At 39.5% G+C, this 20,903-nt stretch overlaps 4 protein-coding genes across 10 annotated transcripts in view; all 4 read left to right on the top strand.

Moving 5' to 3' along the window:
- The window catches only part of slit3 (slit homolog 3 (Drosophila)), a 192,499-nt gene extending 189,936 nt beyond the window's left edge, over positions 1–2,563 (top strand). The window contains exons 37-38 of the mRNA XM_030367896.1: positions 316–521; positions 734–2,563. Of these exons, the coding sequence (XP_030223756.1) occupies positions 316–521; positions 734–987 (460 nt within the window). The 3' untranslated portion in view covers positions 988–2,563. The remainder of the gene's footprint in view (positions 1–315; positions 522–733) is intronic.
- A 1,896-nt stretch (positions 2,564–4,459) lies between these two features.
- Positions 4,460–7,117, top strand: LOC115552618 (uncharacterized). The gene is made up of 6 exons (XM_030368868.1): positions 4,460–4,596; positions 4,782–5,111; positions 5,214–5,579; positions 5,761–5,877; positions 6,165–6,217; positions 6,532–7,117. The coding sequence occupies exons 1-6, from the start codon at positions 4,554–4,556 to the stop codon at positions 6,646–6,648; spliced, it is 1,026 nt and encodes a 341-aa protein (XP_030224728.1). The 5' UTR covers positions 4,460–4,553; the 3' UTR covers positions 6,649–7,117.
- Positions 7,118–7,664: 547 nt separating this feature from the next.
- On the top strand, positions 7,665–10,316 carry LOC115552619 (uncharacterized). Of its 3 annotated transcripts, XM_030368869.1 has the most exons (5): positions 7,665–8,322; positions 8,512–8,841; positions 8,942–9,307; positions 9,540–9,633; positions 9,970–10,316. In XM_030368869.1, the coding sequence occupies exons 1-5, from the start codon at positions 8,208–8,210 to the stop codon at positions 9,989–9,991; spliced, it is 927 nt and encodes a 308-aa protein (XP_030224729.1). In that variant the 5' UTR covers positions 7,665–8,207; the 3' UTR covers positions 9,992–10,316. The 3 variants fall into 3 exon arrangements, with proteins under 3 accessions (XP_030224729.1, XP_030224730.1, XP_030224731.1); XM_030368870.1 differs by lacking the exon at positions 9,540–9,633 and having other exon boundaries at positions 7,667–8,322; XM_030368871.1 differs by lacking the exon at positions 9,540–9,633 and having other exon boundaries at positions 7,667–8,322; positions 9,634–10,316.
- A 7,477-nt stretch (positions 10,317–17,793) lies between these two features.
- Positions 17,794–20,903, top strand: LOC115552297 (uncharacterized). 5 transcript variants are annotated; one of them, XM_030368243.1, is made up of 7 exons: positions 17,794–17,948; positions 18,155–18,493; positions 18,582–18,959; positions 19,216–19,332; positions 19,451–19,506; positions 19,973–20,146; positions 20,309–20,903. In XM_030368243.1, the coding sequence occupies exons 1-6, from the start codon at positions 17,915–17,917 to the stop codon at positions 20,099–20,101; spliced, it is 1,053 nt and encodes a 350-aa protein (XP_030224103.1). In that variant the 5' UTR covers positions 17,794–17,914; the 3' UTR covers positions 20,102–20,146; positions 20,309–20,903. The 5 variants fall into 5 exon arrangements, with proteins under 5 accessions (XP_030224103.1, XP_030224104.1, XP_030224102.1 ...); XM_030368244.1 differs by having other exon boundaries at positions 20,306–20,903; XM_030368242.1 differs by having other exon boundaries at positions 19,973–20,903.

Here is a 20,903-nt window from a genome sequence, read left to right as displayed (position 1 = left end):
ACCAGTGGGTGTGAAGATATAAGATATCTTCCCGGCGGGAATTTGGCGGGCCAATTTCAATATAACATCTTTAATTGGGTCTTTGATGGGTTTGCAGGTTCCCTCCACTGATTTAACTGAACAATTAATGAACCTGTATATTTCATGGGTTTACCTTTATCAGTTTCTATGGGGGTCACCAATAACTGATTAATAAGGTTGATCGCTGTCCCGACCAAAAACTTAAAGAAGAGACTCACGAGTGTTTGCTCGCGAGTAACACACACACACACACACACAAGCATCCAGCCTTACTCTCCTGTACCCCTCCCCCAGGTGTGTCCATGGCCTGTGCGTTCCCAAGGGCCAGTCGTACAGCTGCCAGTGTGGGGAGGGCTTCCAGGGCCAGTACTGCGACCGCCGCCAGCCACCCCCGGCCTGCAGGGGGCAGCGCTGCGGACACGGGGAGTGCCGCGTTGCCGAGACCGGGGAGCCCGTCTGTCACTGCCAGGCAGGCTACACCGGAACCACCTGTGACACAGGTAAGAGAGGGACCGGTGAGGAGAGGCAGAGAGAGAGTAACGATAACCAAGCTAACCAAGCTAACCAAGCTAATAAGACAACATCCAGGCATTTTCATTTTTTCACGATGTTCACAGTTTTATTATCTGCAGTCAATATATTTGATGCCGTGTGTGCGAGAGATGTCTGAACCCCGAACCCTCTCTGGTCCCGTCCCCCTTCGCTTGCGCAGAGCTCACCTGCCACGGGGAGGTGCTTCGGGAGCAGCTCAAGCGCCACCACCCCATGAAGACGTGCACGTCGACCACCAAGATCCCGCGCATGGACTGCCCCCGCTCCTGTCAGGCCTCGGCGCCCCCGGGGGTCTGCTGCGGCCCCACCAAGAGCCGGCGGAGGAAGGCGGTGTTCCGCTGCACCGACGGGACCTCGTACTCGGAGGAGATGGAGACGGCCATGGAGTGCGGCTGTGCCAAGTGCCCGTTGTAAGACAGCCCCCCCCCCCCCCCCCCCCCCCCGGGCGTCAGGGCTGCCTGTTTGTTCTTTTTTTGACCACGCTCCAACACCTCGGCCTCGTGAGTTCTTCCGCGCGACGCACGCGAGTGGCGGGGACCCCGCCTTTTTACCGAGAGAACTGAAACACACACGCCGACGAGTTTGAACCGCCGCCATCGCACCGCTGCAAGGAAGCCACGAAACAAGCGCAGAAAGGACACGTGTTTGTTGTTTGACAGAGAAAATATATTGTAAGATATAAGGGAGAAAATAAACTTATTTTTATTATGTGCTTTTACTAAAAGATGATGGACTTGTGAGTTTGTTCATTTTATAATATGTGACGTGTTTCGTATGAAAAGTTATTTTGTTATCATGTAAGAAGTAAACAGCAAAATAGATTAACATTCCTAAAAGTATATGAATTTTTATGTATGTGTAAATCTATATAAGTAAATACCCTAACCCAATGAATTTTTATATTTTCCTAACGTGATTGCATGACAGATGCGTACATGCTAATGAGAGGGAGGCTTTGGAAACATTCACGTTCAAACAGATGCGTTTCAAAATGGTTGCCAATGACCATTCGCGAATAAGGCTTCCCAGAAAAAAGGAAATGGAAGGCAGCATACATCTTTGGATGAACATAATGGAACTGTGTGTGCATTGGTAACCTGCTTCAGTGAATATAGGGTTTCCTCCTCACCCTTGATTGATGATGATCTCAATGAATCAAAATAATGATTTCCATTGCTGCATGTCATTCTCTCTTTGCTGTTCTTTCATTTGAGGATCCTCCGTCAGGTTTGGTTGGGTATTATGGCCAAGTTGAAATATTTTCCAAAATGTTTATATGTTGATGCTGTACTCTGGTCATCATGTAATGGGATTATATTTTTGCAAAATATAATCAAATGTATGATTACAAAGCATTTTTATCCTTATTTGTTAACAATTACAACAACATGTATTTACCAGTTCATCATTTTGGCCTTTTCTTTTCCACAATCACAATTCTATTGTGGTCATAGATTTCCTAATGAAAGTGCAACATCAGGAAGTGAATTTTTTGCAGATTTAGCTAAATCACCTGCAACATAAATAATATCTCAAAAGCTATTAAAGATTAGAATCAGACGATTTGATGTGGCACATTGCAGCTTATGCAGGAAAAACATTAGCGGTTTTCACAACTTTGTATAAAATGTGAATTGAGAGCATCTACACAATGTTACTTCATGTATTTTCCTTCTCAATGTTATCTGGTAATGCACTCAATGTCTTAATATAACAACAGCATTAAAGTTATTTTCTAAAAGGGACAGTTGAGTACCTAATGGTGTATTCAAAGGAACATTTCCACTGTGACGAACAGAGAAGTGTTGAAAGTGCTTTGAGGGTTGTTGTTAGGAGCACAGCCAGATGTTTACCTTTTTTGTGATTTAGCCTTAATCGCAAAGTATTGATCTTACGCCCCCAAATTATATTTGATTTCAAATACATACATATGGATTTTTGATTTGTAAAATGTTTCAAATCGAATAAACTGAAAATGAAGTTACATCTGGTACAGATTCTGATTACTGGGAAGAAACCCTGATTCTAGGTCTAACAACCCTTACCGGGTAAAGCTCTGCCCTGAAGTCATCATGGGTCCATAAACGGCTGAAACCTACTGTGTTAACTAGTTGACTTCCTCAGCATAGTGTTACTCTGCCTGTGACAGAATACCAATGAGTTTGTCATCCACTTTGCCCCTAGTCTTTTTTCGGGGTACATGAAAAGAATAAACTTTGTATTCTATGAGCGTCAAAATACCGGTCTTAGCAAACAATACAGTTACATTTTGTGTCCACACGATCCATAATCTCCAAACATGAAACAAAGTACACCCAACCTCTTAAGCAAATCCTAAAATACTACAGCCAATATTTATGTAACCTTTGTCACAGATAGTCTTAAAGGGTTTCATCGTGTTGCTGTTGTTTGTATTAACGTTGCTTGATTGGAGGTACAATATTGTGAGCTTTGCAAGATGTTGTGAGATGGGTCTGTGCCTATAAGTATGCAAGATGCGGTGATTTCTATGAGGGTGGTATGACTGATGAAAACGTTATGCGTAGAATAAGTTCCCAATGTCCTGAGTTCCTGTGGAGGCAGTCTAAGGGGAGGGACATGAAAAAGGTGTTTTTTTATTTTTTATATGATTTCTGTGTTGGGATACAGCATGACAGCTTGATGGTGAGCTACACAAACCTTCAAAAATTGGATCATGCCTTCCAACGCAAGAAATAGTTGAGCCAAAGAGCACCAAAAAATTGGGTTCTGAATTGACTTAGTTCAAAGGACACAGTTTCTGTGGTTGCCGTCTTACTAGTGTATTGTAGCCTTTTTGTACTTATTTTTGCCCCCCATCATCTTGATTCTTGTGTGCTTTTGAGAAATAACCAATCTTCATTATGCCTTACGGTACCTGTTATCCCTGGACTCAATAATCAGCAATGTTATGGGTCAGGGAAAAAAAAGAATGGGCAACAAAACTAGGAGAAAGGCCTCAAATTGAATCGCTTTTTAAATTTAAATAAAGAGCTGTCACCATCCATAACCAGGAGGAAGGATATTTATATAGGACATATAGTGGATACTATTTAGAGTTATCTTGTTCAGTAGGACTCTGAAATCGAAACACCCAGTGATGTTTCGCACTTTGGCAGCAAAAACCACAGACATAAAGGTCACAGCTCTAGAACGTCTGACTAGATGATATAGGTTGCACGTTTATTTTCTCCTATTTATCGTGCACACAGCTTAACACATTCAAACACAATCACACACACAATCAAAGCCATTGAGATTTACTTTTATTTGGATAATTTGACCACACACTCAAATCCTCCAGATTAAATTACGAAATTCATGATTGTTACTCATGAAAACTTTTAGTAGTATAACTGTATTTGTACTACAATCAGTGGTATGGATAATGCTATTATAAAAAATGCTAATGTCTCAGATATAACTGCACTATTTGGGCAATAACTATCACTATAGTGACACCAACTAGTAATACGATTGTCACAATTATTAGTAATAATGGTTATCGTACTGATAATGCTTAATTTATAGGTATAATTATGGCAAATATACTTCAATCTCTTGTGTTAGTACTAATTGTTGCAATATGCCTTGAAAATAAAAAGCAACAATGTTTGTACGGTTCTTTTTGCTTTTACTGATTCAGTGTCACATAAAAATAATTAAAATCTAGATCTTTTAATGATAATGCGTTAAGGGTTGGCATAACATGAATGCCAGTTGTCAGTTTGTTATACAGAAAAAATATGATAAAGGGAAAGGATGTTTACTGTGTTATATTTAAATCTAACATGAACTGCATCTGACTGAAGTCAGATGCAAGGTGGATCATTGGCTCGCTTGTTTCAGTGTTTCCATGTTCCAGCCAATCACAGTTGATCTACGATATGTAAATGATTGTCGTCTAAGTGAAATCATTCACTTGAGAGAAGACATCTCTGGTTCAGCACCATAACGGGACAATGATGGCAATATTTTTTGCAACGACAATCTTGAGTACAGCTTGTAAGTACATTTCTCCACAACTTAAAATTGAGTTTCATGAAGTGTTATCATGGGCCATAATGCAAAGGTCTGTTTGAATAGTACAGGGGAGCATGTATGTGTGGATGTATATGAGTATGAATGTATATATTTGTTAAATTCCCTCTAAAATTTGAATCAATGCTTCGATTCTTTCCTATTTTCAGTGCTAAGTCAAACCCAAGAAAATCCTCAATCACTCTCTTTGACCAAAGCAGATATCGGAGATACTGTTTCTCTACATTGTGCATCTTTGAATGGTACAAGTAAAGTGTTATACTGGTATAAGCAATCTCTTGGATATATTCCCCAAGTGGTTGCCAGTGCAATTTATGGCACTCCAACGATATATCCGGCATACAAATTAAGGGTTACACTGGTAAAAGGAAAGTTGACTATGAGAGATGTAAAGAAAGAGGACGAGGCAAACTATTTCTGTCAGCAAGGAATTGATGAAAACAAGAATTGGAACAACGGCACATTTCTGTCTGTGAATGGTAAGATTCAGCGTTTTAATATCATAAGCAAAAATCTTTTAATCTGATGTAAACACAAACAATATTTTGATTTGGTACATTTGATTGTATTTCGCTATGCAGATGGAAATGAGAAGAAATTAGACTACCAGACTGTGGTTCAACAGTCGGCATCAGCTCAGCTGGGAGACCCTGTGGCTCTCCAGTGCTCTATTACCTCCCAGAGGACGGACCACAGTAACCAGTGCCAAGGGGAACCCAGTGTGTACTGGTTCAGATCAGGACCATCTCACCCTGCTGCCATTTACATGAATGGGAACAGGAGTGGTGGATGTCAGAATAGTTCTGGGCCTCCGTCTGCTCCACAGAGCTGTGTCTACACTCTCCCCAAGAACAATGTAGACTCCACTGATGCTGGGACTTACTACTGTGCTCTGGCAGCATGTGGGGAAGTTGTGTCTGGCAATGAATCCAAGCTGGACACTAAAGGTCAATACAGTTTACTTCCTACTTAATTTATTTGTTAATCAATTCATGAAGAAGATAATATCCACAAAAGATACAGAGAATTATTTTATTTGAAAGGGGAAAATGTTTATGAAATTATTGCAAAAAATATTATGCATACTGAAGCTTACCTGATGACCCAATGTTGTTTGTTTGATTCTAGCACAAAACTCGCTTCCAGTTAACATGATGCTTGGAATACTGTTGGGTTGCTGTCTGGGTGTGATTATAATCCTCATTCTAACCAGAAATGAAATGCAAGTTTGTGAGCAGTGCAAAGGTACAGTACATTATACACTTAGCCTATTGATGTGACCTGATCTGACCTCAGGACAGGTTAGCGAGATCCAAAACTGTTGATAGACAACCTTGGACTCTGTATACATAATTGAGACTGTGGCACATTGTATTTTACAGAAATCTGTCCCAACTTTAAGACTAGTTCTGTTTTAATAGATTGACCTATAATATTTTTCTCCATTACATTTGTCATGCAATATAAAGGTTTAGAATTGTTTGCATTATATTAAATAAATTCTGCATTAACACAACGATTCTTATTATCAGGGACACGGAGGGCCGCAGATGTTGCACATGACTTAGTGATTCAGGAACCACAGGTACGTCTGTATTGTGTATAATCATTGATTTACTCATTTAAATTAATTTAGAAGAAATGCTTTGGTTTAGAGGTTAATGAATTTTGGGATTTCCTATTTTTTATTTAAAACCTAAGTTGAGTTACACATTCATTTTATTTTATTTTTTTCTAGAAGTTAAGCTTACTGGTTAAAGGAACTGGTCTAGGATGTGCCTCAGTATATTATTGGCCATGAGTAAACCAGTATGATTTCAGGTTTGACGTTGAATGAAGTGATCTCTACTACTGGGAATCCTCTCAAATGTTCAGTAGTAATACAGTTCTCTGTTGTAGAACGGGGAAACCGATTCCTTGAACTACGCAGCGTTGGAGTTCTCTGGCAGGAAAACCAAAGGAGGGAAGAAGAACACTGAAAGGCCTCAGGGGAGTGTGTATTCTGCTGTGAGATAGTCCTGCTACTGAAGTCTGCCACGGCCTAATATAGTTTATATTCCTCTATATTGTGTTCCTGGTTATACGCAGTAGGTTCTCTCTGTAGTCTATGGACTGATTCGCTTACGGAACACTTACCCTCCGATCGAGAGTTGTTTTTGTGCCGAGTTAAGTTCAAGTACACGACCATCATTCAAATGTCAATTTACATGACGCAAGTTAACCTTTACAAGAAAATAATTGATTCATGCTAGTATCAATAAACATGAGACCAATCTCTCCATAGTGACCGTGTTCATTTTACTTATATCATTTCCCAACGATTATCATATGTGCTTAATTGATAAGTGGCAGACAAGACAGCATTGATTGTGTCCGAATTGTTGGTGTTGTTCCTCTGTATGCATTTTATAAGGATGATCATTAAAATCATGAATTACTATTGATGACTTTAAAAAAGTTAATTAAAGTCAACATTTTCGCTGTTCACTGACATAAAAATCCCCTTTTGGTTTCAGTCAATGATGGAAAATGTAAATTTCATGGTTGGTTTCCGGCCCGTCAGCAGCACATCCTGTTGATACTTCGAGTCAGGTCTGGTCAGGTTGGTGGTGTGTGTAGAACAGGGACACGGCCAGCCGCAGCCCTCGCTTCTCAGCTCATCTGCTGCTCGGGGCCTCGCTCTGCTTCAAACCCAGTGGTAAAAGAAATAGCAAGAGAGGAAGTGACACTAATAGGGTTTCATCTTTCCGGGGCTGGTACAGTTAACTGTCACTTCACACTGGTGGTTATAAAACACTTGAGTTTCTTGAAAGGGCTGCACCTTCAACATGGAGAACGGAGAGCTATCTCAACTTCATTGTTGCTGGGGTGGATTGGTTACTCATTGGTTAATGTTCAAACAAAATCAACATTGTATATATTAGGGTTAGGGTTAGAGCACACAAATACACACCAACACATACACACAAACTCATTCTTCCATTTCATATTATTCAAGGTAAAATTGCAAAACAAAAAGGGAGTAAAAATTCAATTCAATTATGAAATTCATGATTGTTACTCATGAAAACTTTCAGTAGTATAACTGTATTTCTACTACAATCACCGGTATTATGGATAATACTGTTATAACAAATATTAAAGTCTCAGATATAACTGCACTATTCAGGCAATAACTATCACTATAGTGCCACCAACTAGTAATACGCTTGTCACTGTCATTAGTAATAATGGTTATCATACTAATAAGGTTTCGTTTATCGGTATAATTAGGCTAAATATACTTCAATCTCTTATGTTAGTAGTAATTGTTGCAATATCCCTTGAAAATATAAAGCAACAATGATTTTACTGTACTTGTGGATTCAATGTCGCATAAAAATAATGAAAATACAATTTATTTTAATGATAATGAATTAAGGGAGAGCAAAAAATATGATAAAGGGAACGGATGTTTACTATGTTGTGTTTAAATTTAACATGAACTGCATCTGACTGAAGTCAGGTGGGTCATTGGCTCGCTACTTTCAGTGTCTCCATGTTCCAGCCAATCACGCTTGATCTTAGATCTGTAAATGATTGTCGTCTTCAAAGTCAAATCGTTCACTGAAGAGACCACATCTCTGGTACAGCACCATAAGGGGACAATGATGGCAATATTTTTTGCAACAACGATCTTGAGTACAGCTTGTAAGTACATTTCTCTACAACTTCTCTAAAATTGACTTTCATGAAGTGTAATTATGAGCCATTTTGCGAAGGTCTGTTTAAATAGTACAGGGGAGCATGTATGTGTGGATGTATATGAGTATGAATGTATGTATTTGTTAAATTCCCTCTAAAATTTAAATACAATGCTTTGTTTTCTCCTATTTTCAGTGCTAAGTCAATCCCAAGAAAATCCTCGATCACTCTCTTTGACCAAAGCACATATCGGAGATACTGTTTCTCTACATTGTGCATCTTTGAACGGTACAAGTAAAGTGTTATACTGGTATAAGCAATCTCTTGGATATATTCCCCAAGTGGTTGCCAATGCAATTTATGGCACTCCAACGATATATCCGCCATACAAATTAAGGGTTAAACTGGTAAAAGGAAAGTTGACTATGAGAGATGTAAAGAAAGAGGACGAGGCAAACTATTTCTGTCAGCAAGGAATTGATGAAAACAAGAATTGGAACAACGGCACATTTCTGTCTGTGAATGGTAAGATTCAGCGTTTTATCATGAACAAAAATCTTTTAATCTGATGTAAACACAAACAATATTTGGATTTGGTACATTTGATTGTATTTTCGCTATGAAGATGGAAATGAGCAGAAATTAGACTACCAGACTGTGGTCCAACAGTCGGCATCAGCTCAGCTGGGAGACCCTGTGGCTCTCCAGTGCTCTATTACCTCCCAGAGGACGGACCACAGTAACCAGTGCCAAGGGGAACCCAGTGTGTACTGGTTCAGATCAGGACCATCTCACCCTGCTGCCATTTACATGAATGGGAACAGGAGGGGTGAATGTCAGAATAGTTCTGGGCCTCCGTCTGCTCCACAGAGCTGTGTCTACACTCTCCCCAAGAACAATGTAGACTCCACTGATGCTGGGACTTACTACTGTGCCCTGGCAGCATGTGGGGAAGTTGTGTTTGGAAATGAATCTAAGCTGGACATAACAGGTGAATATATTGGATTTCCTGCTTTCAGTTTATCTGCTATTTTTTTAATTCAAAAGACAATATATACATAATTTAGTCAGATGTGAATATATGTAATATTGAGGACATGATTGATATTGTATTCAAAATATTGAATTCCACATGCCACACTGTGAATGTAATGGTACAGATAACAGACAAAATATGATCTCTGCAGATTCACGATGACCCATTGTTGATTGTCTCATTCTAGATCCCAACCATAATCTTGCGATCTTTGAGTATCGGATAATGTTGGCTTGCTGTCTGCTTGTGATTCTAATCCTCATTCTTATCATACATTACAGGTTTGTGAGCATAATAACACTACAGCACATTCAACACAATAACTCATATCAGGACAGGTTTAAGAGCATCCCAACCACTTTTATGGAGAAGTTTCAGTGTGCAAGATCTCCTATATTGATTTGGCAGTACATTATTATTTAGATTATTTCATTTTAAATAGTTACGGTAGGACGAGAGATGTTTATACCTTATGAAAAAATATGTATGCTTATACAAAAATATATATCTTTTTATTAGCATAAACTGTTATTAGATGAAAACATTAAACATTCTATGTGTTTTCAACTGTGAATCCTCTCAGATGGTTGATAGTGATACACAGTTCTCTGTTGTAGGACAGGAAAACAGATAGTTTGAACTACACAGTGATGGAGACAAATCAAAGGAGGGAAGAAGAACAGTGAAAGGACTCAGGAGAGTGTGTATTCTGCTGTGAGAGAAACCTGGCAGTGAAGTCCATCAACCTGGGAGTTTGTATCACCTCATGAGGCTAAAGGTGGTGACAATGGTGGAATTGTTACGGACTTGAACATTTAATCATTGATCATTGGTGATGCTGTCTTTTGTCCAGCCTATCTTTGTGTGCAGCCACACGTATCCCTGGATATTTTTATTACAATAATCATATATTGATGTCTAAAATGTATTGCTTACAAAATTAAAAATCAAGAAACTTTGAGAAGTGCGTAAAAAGGATGAGAATGGACCAACTGACTCCGACTCTGATAACACGCTTACACTGATTGGGACACACTGAGAGATATTTAGAGACCTCTGGTTCAGTACATTTCTGCTTTTTAAAACCACAAACCTAGCGGTCCCAGCAGATCATGTGGCTAGGCACTGTATAGGCCGCACCTCCTCATGGTGTCAAAGTCATAGATATACCAGTCGTCTTTATCTTGTTCTCAAAATACTTACACACACCTCTAGTCAATAAGACGTCCTACACTATAGAGGTGATTGATATTTCCTCAACTGTAAGTCTTTATCTGGGGCTTTGTGGCTATTGGGGCGGGGGGGGGGGGAGGTTCAGAGTGGCTGCGCATCCGTGAACATAAAGGGTCCCTATTTTATCACAAGGTTTCATGTTGATGAGACTTTTCAGAATGCTTCTCTTTGTGAGATCACAAAGTGGGAGCGTCCACTCTGCAGGGAGGAGCAGACGACTGGACTGCAGAGACCGGTCGGCATAACTAAGTCTGTCTGTCAAATATCTGAGTAAACACTCCCACTTACATTATGTCATAAAGAGCTACACATAGAAATGGCTGGTAAATAGGGGCCCTATATGGAACCAAACACGGCTAAGATAACTGACAAATCTAAAAGGTAAATGAACAAAGGGTGCATGCGTTGCACCCTAACAATTAGCAAGACATCAGTGGTTGTGTATGAATGAGCGGTGATGGGTCTCTGTAATGGACTGACGTTGCATCGGATGCTCTTTGCAGCTCAATATGATCCCACGTGAATAAGACTGAATTCAATTTAATGAACCATTGTAATACGATCGTAACCAAAGTTAAGGTACTGAATTAATTAACTCTTAAAAAAAAGAATGCAAATATTACAAGGGAATCAAGTGGCTTTCTCTGTTCAGATACACAAATATAGCCGTTTATGTTCAGTCACTGATGGGAAACGTATGTCCACGACAGTGTTTTCTGAAGAACCTCTGCAGCACATCCTGTTGATCTTTTCAAGCTCACGAGTTTTTGCGGTGTGGGTAAAACAAGAGACAAGGCCAGCCACAGCCCTAAACTCTCATCTGCTGCTTGGGGCCTCTCTCTCTGTTTCCATCTCAGAGGTAAAAGGATTTGCAAGAAAGGAAGTGACCCGAAAAGTTGTGGTTCTATCTAAGACGGGCGAGGATACTCAATATTCATTCAGGTTGGATCATTCGGCTTCATTATTAACACGTTCAGCCTGACAGCAGCCAACATTGTAAAAAGGTCACAACCGGTATTGCAACAAATAATAGAATGACTCCCTGAGAAGGGATTACCCTGAACACAATCTGTCTCCCCCGCCCCGATCCCTTTCCAAAGTTCAAGAGTGGAATGAAGGGTCAAAGTCCTGAAGGAGCCCAGCTGATGGGGGAAACGGTTAGCAGGAGGGGCAAACGGTGAGCAGGAGGGGCAAACGGTGAGCAGGAGGGGCAAACGGAGAGCAGGAGGGACAAGCCGTCTGAAACCCGGGGGGCTTGGTGTGACCACAGGAGCAGCAGACAGGTGGGAAGGAGCAGGCATCTTATGCAGGTTGCTGGCATACATTTTATATTATTATATAATATATTATAAAATTATATATTTTATATATAATCTTATATTATATTATATTTTATATTATATTATAAAAAACCAGCAGCGCGTTCTTAGCCTCAGTGTTATCATAGATGCTAGCCCAGCATCAGACCTTTGATTGTAGTTTTTACTTTGACTCTACAACAAATGATCAGTACAATCTTGAATCTTGTTGCTCATTGGTAGTAAAGCACAATCCTCTGTTGTAGGACAAGAAAAACAAACTCCTTGAACCACTCAGCCTTGATGTTTTCCGCTGAGTGAACAAGTCTGTGTTGAGTTCACATTTGTATTTATGACCATGGTTGTGTATGTATAAATACCAGCACTATAATTGTAATATTCTCTCTATATTTGCGTTACTTTCCCCACATTTTTCCAGCATTTCTCTACCTTAACAGGTGTACACTTGATGAGACAGACGGACAAGAAAGCTTTGATTATGTAGGCATCTATTTGTCTCTGTAATAGACTCGATGTTGCTTTCAAATAGTTCCCTTTTCTTTTTTACTTTTTGAAAAAGCCAGTAGGCCATATAAAACGGATACAAGCAAACGTTTTTCTCTGTTCACCAATTCAAAATTCCCCCTTTGCTGGTTTCTGAAAAACATAAGCACTACGTCCTGTAGCCTGCAGTCTGGTCTCTTTACGGTTAAGAGCTGAAGCGGTGCACCAAAGAAAAAAAAGACATGGCCAACGACGGCCCACGTCGCTCAACCTACAGGCTCTCCCGCAACAACCCAGTGAAGAAGAAAGGTGCAATAACAAAGGAAGCGACATGCGCGTTCCCTTTCATCTGCTTGCTGCATAAACTGCCACTTTACCCCAGTGTATAAAAGAGCTGTAAAAAATATACCTCGCCACTTCATTGTTGCTGTGGTTATTTTTGGTTCAAAAACATTCAAAGTATATATAGGTCACAGTGAAGTGCATTTTAACAATTCACTTTCATTGCTTTTCTTGATGGGAAAAATACTTAAAAGTTTTGTATTTCTAAAATTGAGAAAGGAATCATGTAAATGTAGAGGGGCCCTAATGTCACAGGAGATGGCATTGGCCATTACAAACTATTGTGAAATTGACCCATTTTGACATCACAAGCGCGAGTGTCACCCATATCTATGAGGGAATCGATTAGCTTCTTAAACCTCCCTGTTTACCAGTACCAACTGGCACGAATTTATGTTATAAACAGGTTGATTCTATAACAGATAAAGTGTACAGTCACTTTCAGGTTTGACTTCCTAGGACTCACCATTATAATGACATTTTTATCCGCCGCTGATATTGCTAGTGATCTTCTAATTTTTGCTTGGATAAAGGTGTCTCCAGCTAGAACTACTCATGTTTATATCGCTGCGTTGTATCTGTCTAGACAGTGCAGCAATCGAACCCCCTAACCCTAACCCTGAATAGTGACCCGGTTGTGCGTGTCTGTGCGTGTCTGTTGAGGTATCTGGATTATATAGGATGTAGCAAGAAAGTGATGACCAGTGATAACCAGATAAGACAGTGAAAACCGCAAGCTGCTGACCATCATGGGAGAGAAGGTGATGCAGGCGCATTAAACGAAGACGGGCAGAGATGGTGCGATATACGAGAAAGAAGCAGAGGAACTTTCCTTATGAGAAGCCGCAACCGAAGCGGCTTGGCAGTGTAAAAAGAAAGACTGAAGTTAGGAGGGGGTACTAAGGTGGGAATTTAACCCTTTGTGTACCACATGAGGGGCTTTTTTTTCATTTCAACCGGAATATTGGTGGGGACATTTCAGTCGTCATTTGACATTGGTGGGGACACGCCTTTAGGTCCGCACGCAAATCTACGTCTTGGTCTCCACAAACCAGTTTGTGAACGTTCAACTTTGCATCAAACTAGATTAAATTGCTGCTTCCGAGAGTGTTAAGCTTCTCGTAGACTGATAGTATAACCCCACAGTAAACTAATACTTAACCATGGTACTAATTTCAAAAGAATTAGCACAAAGTCGCTCATAACCATGTGGGGATTCCCTGCCTTCTAACGGTTGTGTGGAATCCAATAGGTGATATCACGGACACGGAACCATATGTTGTACAGTCTATTGTTAGAATGTGAGCTGAAACAGGATTCAGCTACACTTTGATGGTGTCGGTATTCCATGTCTTTTGGCCTGACACATTTTTTTTCTTACATGTACAATAAAGTTATTGTATTATAACTATGTTATTATAAGTTATTATAACTATGAGTTTGCATTACTATGATTACTGACAACCATTTTGATGCATGTGTAGCGAGGGCAATAGTGGGGAGGATTGAGGGGAGAATCGACAACGCCACCAGGGGAATTACACCCCTTGAAATCAGTATAATATGGTATGTTACTTTTGTGTTGTTGAATATTATTGACAATACTGATGAGGCAAGCAGATTCGTTTAACTGAATGGACAGAGACGGTAATTCCAAAAAAATCCAAACCTTCAGCATATATCTCGTCAGCCTAGATATTTTATACATAAAATCTAAAACATCACAATCTAAAATAGCAGTCCAAAACTAAAACGAAACCTACCAGATAAATTTGAGGCCAACTGCCGTGAGGCAAACTACGCTGTTGAATGCCTAGGGGTGCTACCACTCACCTCAAGTGCCTCACATCTATCATTACTGCAAACTAAAACTGGTGGAAAAATGTTTTGTATCCCAGTGCTTTAACTCGCATACAAGGGAAGGGACCTAGCCATGGGTGCCTTGCCTCCCTCCAGTTTGGCGCCCAGCTCCAGTATAAAGAAAATGAACTAATACAGTATTGAAACAAACATTTTAAACCCCAGTTGGTTCAATAAAACCCAAAACATTGTAATCACCAACAAAAGATAAGCTATATGCTATATAGGACCATGGCTGGTGTGCAATAATTCATATTTATCAAGACATTTATTACCAATATCAAATAATTAAACGTATCAGCATACGTTCAGCACAACATGCCGTCTCTTAATGATTTTCATAAAAAAACAAAAATAACAAAGCTAACGACAGTGTCTTTGAACTGATGACGCAATGTTGATAACCTGATTCTAGAACCAGACTGGCATCTATTTACCATGGTGCTTGGAATACTGTTGGCTTGCTGTCTGGCTGTGATCATAATCCTCTTTCTAAACAGAAATAAAAAGCAGTTTGAGCATTGCAAAATTACAGTAGGCCTACATCCTCCAGAATTGTATTTGGTTTTCAACGGATATATTTTAAAGTGTGACTTGTATTTTACGTTTTAATAAATAGCATAAATATTCTTTGCTTCTTATTCTAAGAAACACTGAGTACTTCTTACCATGTTCCACGTGACTCAGTGATTCAGGAACAACAGGTATATCCATTTAGCAGGTTGCATTGGTAGACATTGACAATTAGTTTGATTGTGTTACATAAAGCAACAAAACAAGGATTATCCTGTGACATTTTATCGATTGTTGATTCTTAGAATAAATCATTAGCTTGTGGAGATTTTCGAAAAAAAAAAAAAATCGACCAATATATTTAACAAGTGAGCCAGATATGATAGATTTTTTTTTTTTATGAACAATTAAAGCTGGTATTTCCAATAATGTATTTCTAATGAAACTTTCATTGGAAATACTTTTGCAATATCTAAACACCTTCCTGCACAACATGTAGCTACCGGTTATAATGAACTTTTCTAGTGATTAGACACTAATACACCAGTAGGATTTAAGCTTAGACTTTCACTCTAGAAGAAGTGTTTCTCTACTACAGCTGGCTTAAATGTTTTTTTAGTAGCACACAATTCTCTGTTGTAGGATGGGTGAACTGATTCCTTGAACTAAACAGCATTAGAGTTCTCCATAAGCAAAACCAAAGTTGGGAAGAATAGTGAAAGGACTCAGGATAGTCTGTATTCTGCTGTGAAATTCTGCAGAGAAACCTGGCACTGAAGTTCGCCAACCTAGGAGGACTGAGTCACCTCATGAGGCAGAAGGAGGTGATAATGGTGGCAATGCATTGACAGGACATGTTTATCTACATGAGTTTATGGAGTTTGTTTCTTAGGATTAGTAGTGTTGCCTTGTTTGGATGATAAACATTTAATTACTCTAACATTTTGATGTATTTTGTGTAGCCTATCTGGTTGATGAGCAAGCAGGACTTGGTTGTGAAGGAAAATCAAGCAGTTACCACATGTTTAGGCCTAAAATAATATTTCATAAAATAAAAGCAAAAGAGGAAAATGGAAAGACTGACGTGCACAGGAAATGAATCAAATGAGATATAAATGAATATCCAATATCCATCAATATCCAAAAAACAAGGTAAACAGGAAGGGAAAAGCATGAAAGGTACTGAGGGACCTCTGGTTCAGTTCATATCTGCTTTGTAAACTACAGAGCTTGCACAGGATGAGCACTCATAACGGAGCAGTGATTACTTATAAGGGTCACAGCACTAGATATTTTGACCGGAAATTTTATCGGATGTATCTCTTTACGTCTCAGATGTCACATAATTGATATCGGTTGAGTTGATCTTGTACCCGCACAAAGTGTTCATCAGGCATGCTTTTTGTCCAACCATGTTTTTATGTGTAACCACACAAAGACTTACACACAGCAGCTATACATTCCTTAGTGACATCACAGTGTGGGAGTGTCCACTCGGCCGGGAGGAGTGGACTGGTGGACTGCATCAGCTGGGAGGTGTGAGTTGATCTGTGTCACACATCTGATTGGAAATCCCACTTGTAGGTTGTCAAAAAGGACTACACTTTGAAATGACTCGTCACCGTGACACCGGCTGGTAAATAGAATAGCTATATAGAACCAAACACAACAAAGACAACTGTCAAATCTAGAAAGCAAATGGACAAAAGGTGCATGCAACAATTGACAAGACACCAATGATTGGGCCCATTATAATCCAAAGTGAATAATAATATTAAGAATCAACCATTGCATAATACGAATAAAACTTATAGTAAACATTGAAGATAGTAACAATTCAACACAAACAATCACAACACAAATCACTAATGTTGTGAATCAAGTTAACATTCTCTGTTTACGTACACAAATATTGGCGTTTACATTCAGTCAGTGATGGAAAATGAATGCTGCATGACAGTGTTTTCCGAAGGATCTCTGCAGCACATCCTGTTGATACCTGCAGCCAGGTCTATTTATGCTCATGAGTCTTGGCGGTGCGTGTAAAACAAAGACCAGGCCAGCCACAGCCCTCGTCACTCAGCTCATCTGCTGCTTTTGGACACGCCCTCGGTTTCCAACGGTAAGAAAAAGAAATAGCAAGAAAGGAAGTGACCTGAATTTTTTTGTATCTAAGAAGGATGAGGATACTCGATATTCATTCAGGTTAAATGCTTAGCTTCATTATTTCCCATAACACGTTCAGCCTATCAGTGGCCAACTTAGCAAAAACTCCCTGAGGAGGGGTAACCTTGAACCAATATTTCCCCCCTTCCCCAATGCCTTTCCAAAAGTTCAAGTGTGGAATGAAGTGCCAAACCTCGAAGGGCAAACGGTTAGCACGACGAGCAAACAGGGTTACCTTGTGGCAGGTGGGAAGGAGCAGGCACCTCAACCAGGTTGCTGGCATGCCAACGAGACCTGCCTGTGAGCTGGTAGGAGCCATGCCCAGCTGGAGGTTACCCTGGCAGGATCAGGACCCCAATGACCTCAGTTCATTGGTTTGTTGGGGTTGAAAATCTTTTACCCAGTCCAACACTCTGATAACCGATGGCTCAGTTCTGGGTTTCCTGTCAAACCTCTTTTTCCACCAGCCACAATAATATCAGCATCAACCGCAACCCACAGAAAACAAGGTGGATCATTGGTTTGCTTCATTCAGTGTCTCGATGTTGCAGCCAATCACAGTTGGTCTATGGTATGTAAATGGTGTACTTTGAGTCCAAGTCTTTCATTAGAGCGTGAACAGCGCTAGTTCAGCTTCAGCGCCAAAATGTTTTTTGCAATGATATTTCTGAGCACAGCACGTAAGTAAATTCCTTCTCAAATTAAATGTATTTCTATTTTATGTAACCAACTCAAATTTAGCCAGAGGTGCTTGCTGATATATTACTTGCATGCAGAATAGGTCTATTTATTTATAAGTGTATTTACAAACTTTCAAGCCGCAAAATAAAGTATGAATGTTGGAGACCAATAATTCATAGATCTTATTCATTCCATTTTTTTTTAGGGTTGATTCAAGCCCAAGAGAGTCCTACTTTGGTCTTTGTGGAATCAGCAGGACTTGGAGATACTGTTACACTTCATTGTGAAAGTGGCAATACGGTTAGCAGTTATTTATACTGGTACAAGCAATCTCCTGGATTTTTTCCCGAAATGGTTGCTTTGAAAATGTTTGAATCAATAACCTCGGAGCCCCACATTAATTTAACATTGACAGAGGGAGAAGAAGGTGTTTGTGTCTTTCATCTGACCATTCAAAACGTAACTAAAGGTGATGAAGCAAACTATTTCTGTCAAATATATTCACGTGACAAGTGGAATAATGTCACCTTTCTGTCTGTCAAAGGTAAGATCAATCTTTTTCATTGTTCATATTCAATATCATGAGAAGCAATTCAAGAACCTTTAGATGATTGCTGTATTTTAATTTATAGATCCCAATGACCACAGGTTTGTCTCCCGGACTGTGGTCCAACAGCCTGTGTCAGCATCAGCTCAGCTGGGAGACCCTGTGGCTCTCCAGTGCTCTATTACCTCCGAGAGGATGGACCACAGTAACCAGTGCCAAGGGGAACCCAGTGTGTACTGGTTCAAATCTGGATCAGGACCATCTCACCCTGCTGCCATTTACATGAATGGAAACAGGAGTGGTGAATGTCAGAATAGTTCTGGGCCTCCGTCTGCTCCACAGAGCTGTGTCTACACTCTCCCCAAGAACAATATAAACTCCTCTGATGCTGGGACTTACTACTGTGCCCTGGCAGCATGCGGGGAAGTTGTGTTTGGAAGTGGAACTAAGCTGGACATAACAGGTTAATATATCTGTGTTTTTTCGATGGAGTGAATGAGGGATTGGACAGATCTCTTAGATTTATTTTTACAACCATCATTTCAGAAGCGGAAGTGATGATGCAAATACAAAATCTGATTACATATAGATTTAAAAGAACTCTATATGGTTATCTTTATGGCTGTACATTTTATGATTAAAGAGGCCCATTCCAGGGGAAATTGTCAGAAAAAGAAGTGACATAAGGCTTTCTTATGATGTTGATTATCTGATTCTAGGAACCAACTGGCGTCTAGTTACCATGGTGCTTGGAATACTGTTGGCTTGCTGTCTGGTTGTGATTATAATCCTGTTACTAACCAGAAACACAAAGTATGTTTGTGATCATCACGAAGGTACGGTACATTCTCCAGAATTGATTCAGTGAGAAATTGTGTTTTCAAAGATATATATAGTTTTATGTATCCTTTGTTTGAATTCAGAGCATTTATATTCTTCGGTCCTTCTTCTCAGTAACACTGAGTGCTTCCAACCAAGTTCCACATGACTCAGGGGATCAGGAACAACAGGTAAATCTGTTGAACATGTTGCATAGGTAGACATTGACTTACCACGCGTCGTTTAATCGATTTTTTGATTCTTCAAATCAATCATTATTAGGTGGAAATGTTGTTTTCTTATTTAATGGAAAATATAAAATAAAAAAATCATTGAAAAACTGAGGCACATATGAAAATTCCTATCCTTATCCGGACGGTTAAAAGAAGGAATTAAAAAAAAGTATAGTTAATGAAGTTTAATATTAGTTAAAAAATTTTTGCAATACCAAACCACCTTCCTGCACAAATTGCGCCTAGTTGGTAAAATTAACAATTCTAGTGTTTGGTTATTGTAAGACACCGGCATGTTCTAGACCTCATGATTACACACCAATACACCATTTGGATTGTAGTTTTGACTTTCAATCTAGAAGAAGTCGTACTACAGCTGTGAATCCTCTCAGATGTTTGGTAGTAATACAGGTCTCTGTTGTAGGAGCGGGAAACAGATTCCTTAAACTACGCAGCGTTGGAGTTCTCTGGCAGGAAAACCAGAGGACGTAAGAAGAACAGTGAAAGGAATCAGGAGAGTCTGTATTCTGGTGTGAGAGAAACCTGCCAGTGAAGTCCATCAACCTGGGAGTTTGTGTCACCTGATGAGTCAAAAGAGGTGATAATGGTGGAATTAATCAAGACTTGTTTGTTGTCATGAGTACCTACATGTCGATTGTTCCTAATGTTTAGTGATGTTGTTTTGTTTAGATGATAAGCATTTAATTGCTCATAATTTGTGATGTATTTTGTGAAACCTATCTTGGTTGATGCCCAGCAGGACTTGGCCATGAAGGAAAAATCAAGCAGTTAAAATAATCTTGAATCCTAAAATGATACCTTACAAAAGAAAAAAGAAGAGACGATGAAGTGAGTGAAAGAGGAAGGATGAAAGAGGAGAATAGAAAGACTGGAAATGAATCAAATGAGAAACAAACAAATATATAGAAAACGAGGTAAAACACAAAGAGAAAAGCATGAACGCTACTTAAAGACCTCTGGTGCAGTTCATATCTGCTTTTTAAACCACAATACTGACACAGCTTGCACAAATGGAGATGAGCAGGTGTAGATACTTTCAGTCATTGCAAATTCCTAATCCACCTGCATTATGTGCATCTTTCTGTAAATTCCTACATTTTATGAGATCAAATAACTGATCGACTTGTGTTTACATTTAGTTTATTTTAAGTTTATACTGACTTAGGACTCTTAAGTGTGTAATTGTTTCTAGAATGTGTTAACTGATATTATTTGGAATGGACAAGGAACGTGTGACCTTGACGTCATTAGTTCCAATGCTCCAAACAACTCGGCAAGATGTACTGCTTTGTGGAAAATTTGCAATGAAAAATAAATTCAACTACTAATAATAA

This window comes from Gadus morhua, chromosome 10, assembly GCF_902167405.1.
Source record: "Gadus morhua chromosome 10, gadMor3.0, whole genome shotgun sequence".
Classification (NCBI taxonomy): Eukaryota; Metazoa; Chordata; class Actinopteri; order Gadiformes; family Gadidae; genus Gadus; species Gadus morhua.
Note: the sequence above shows the minus strand (reverse complement) of the source record. Positions and strands in the feature narration are given on the sequence as shown.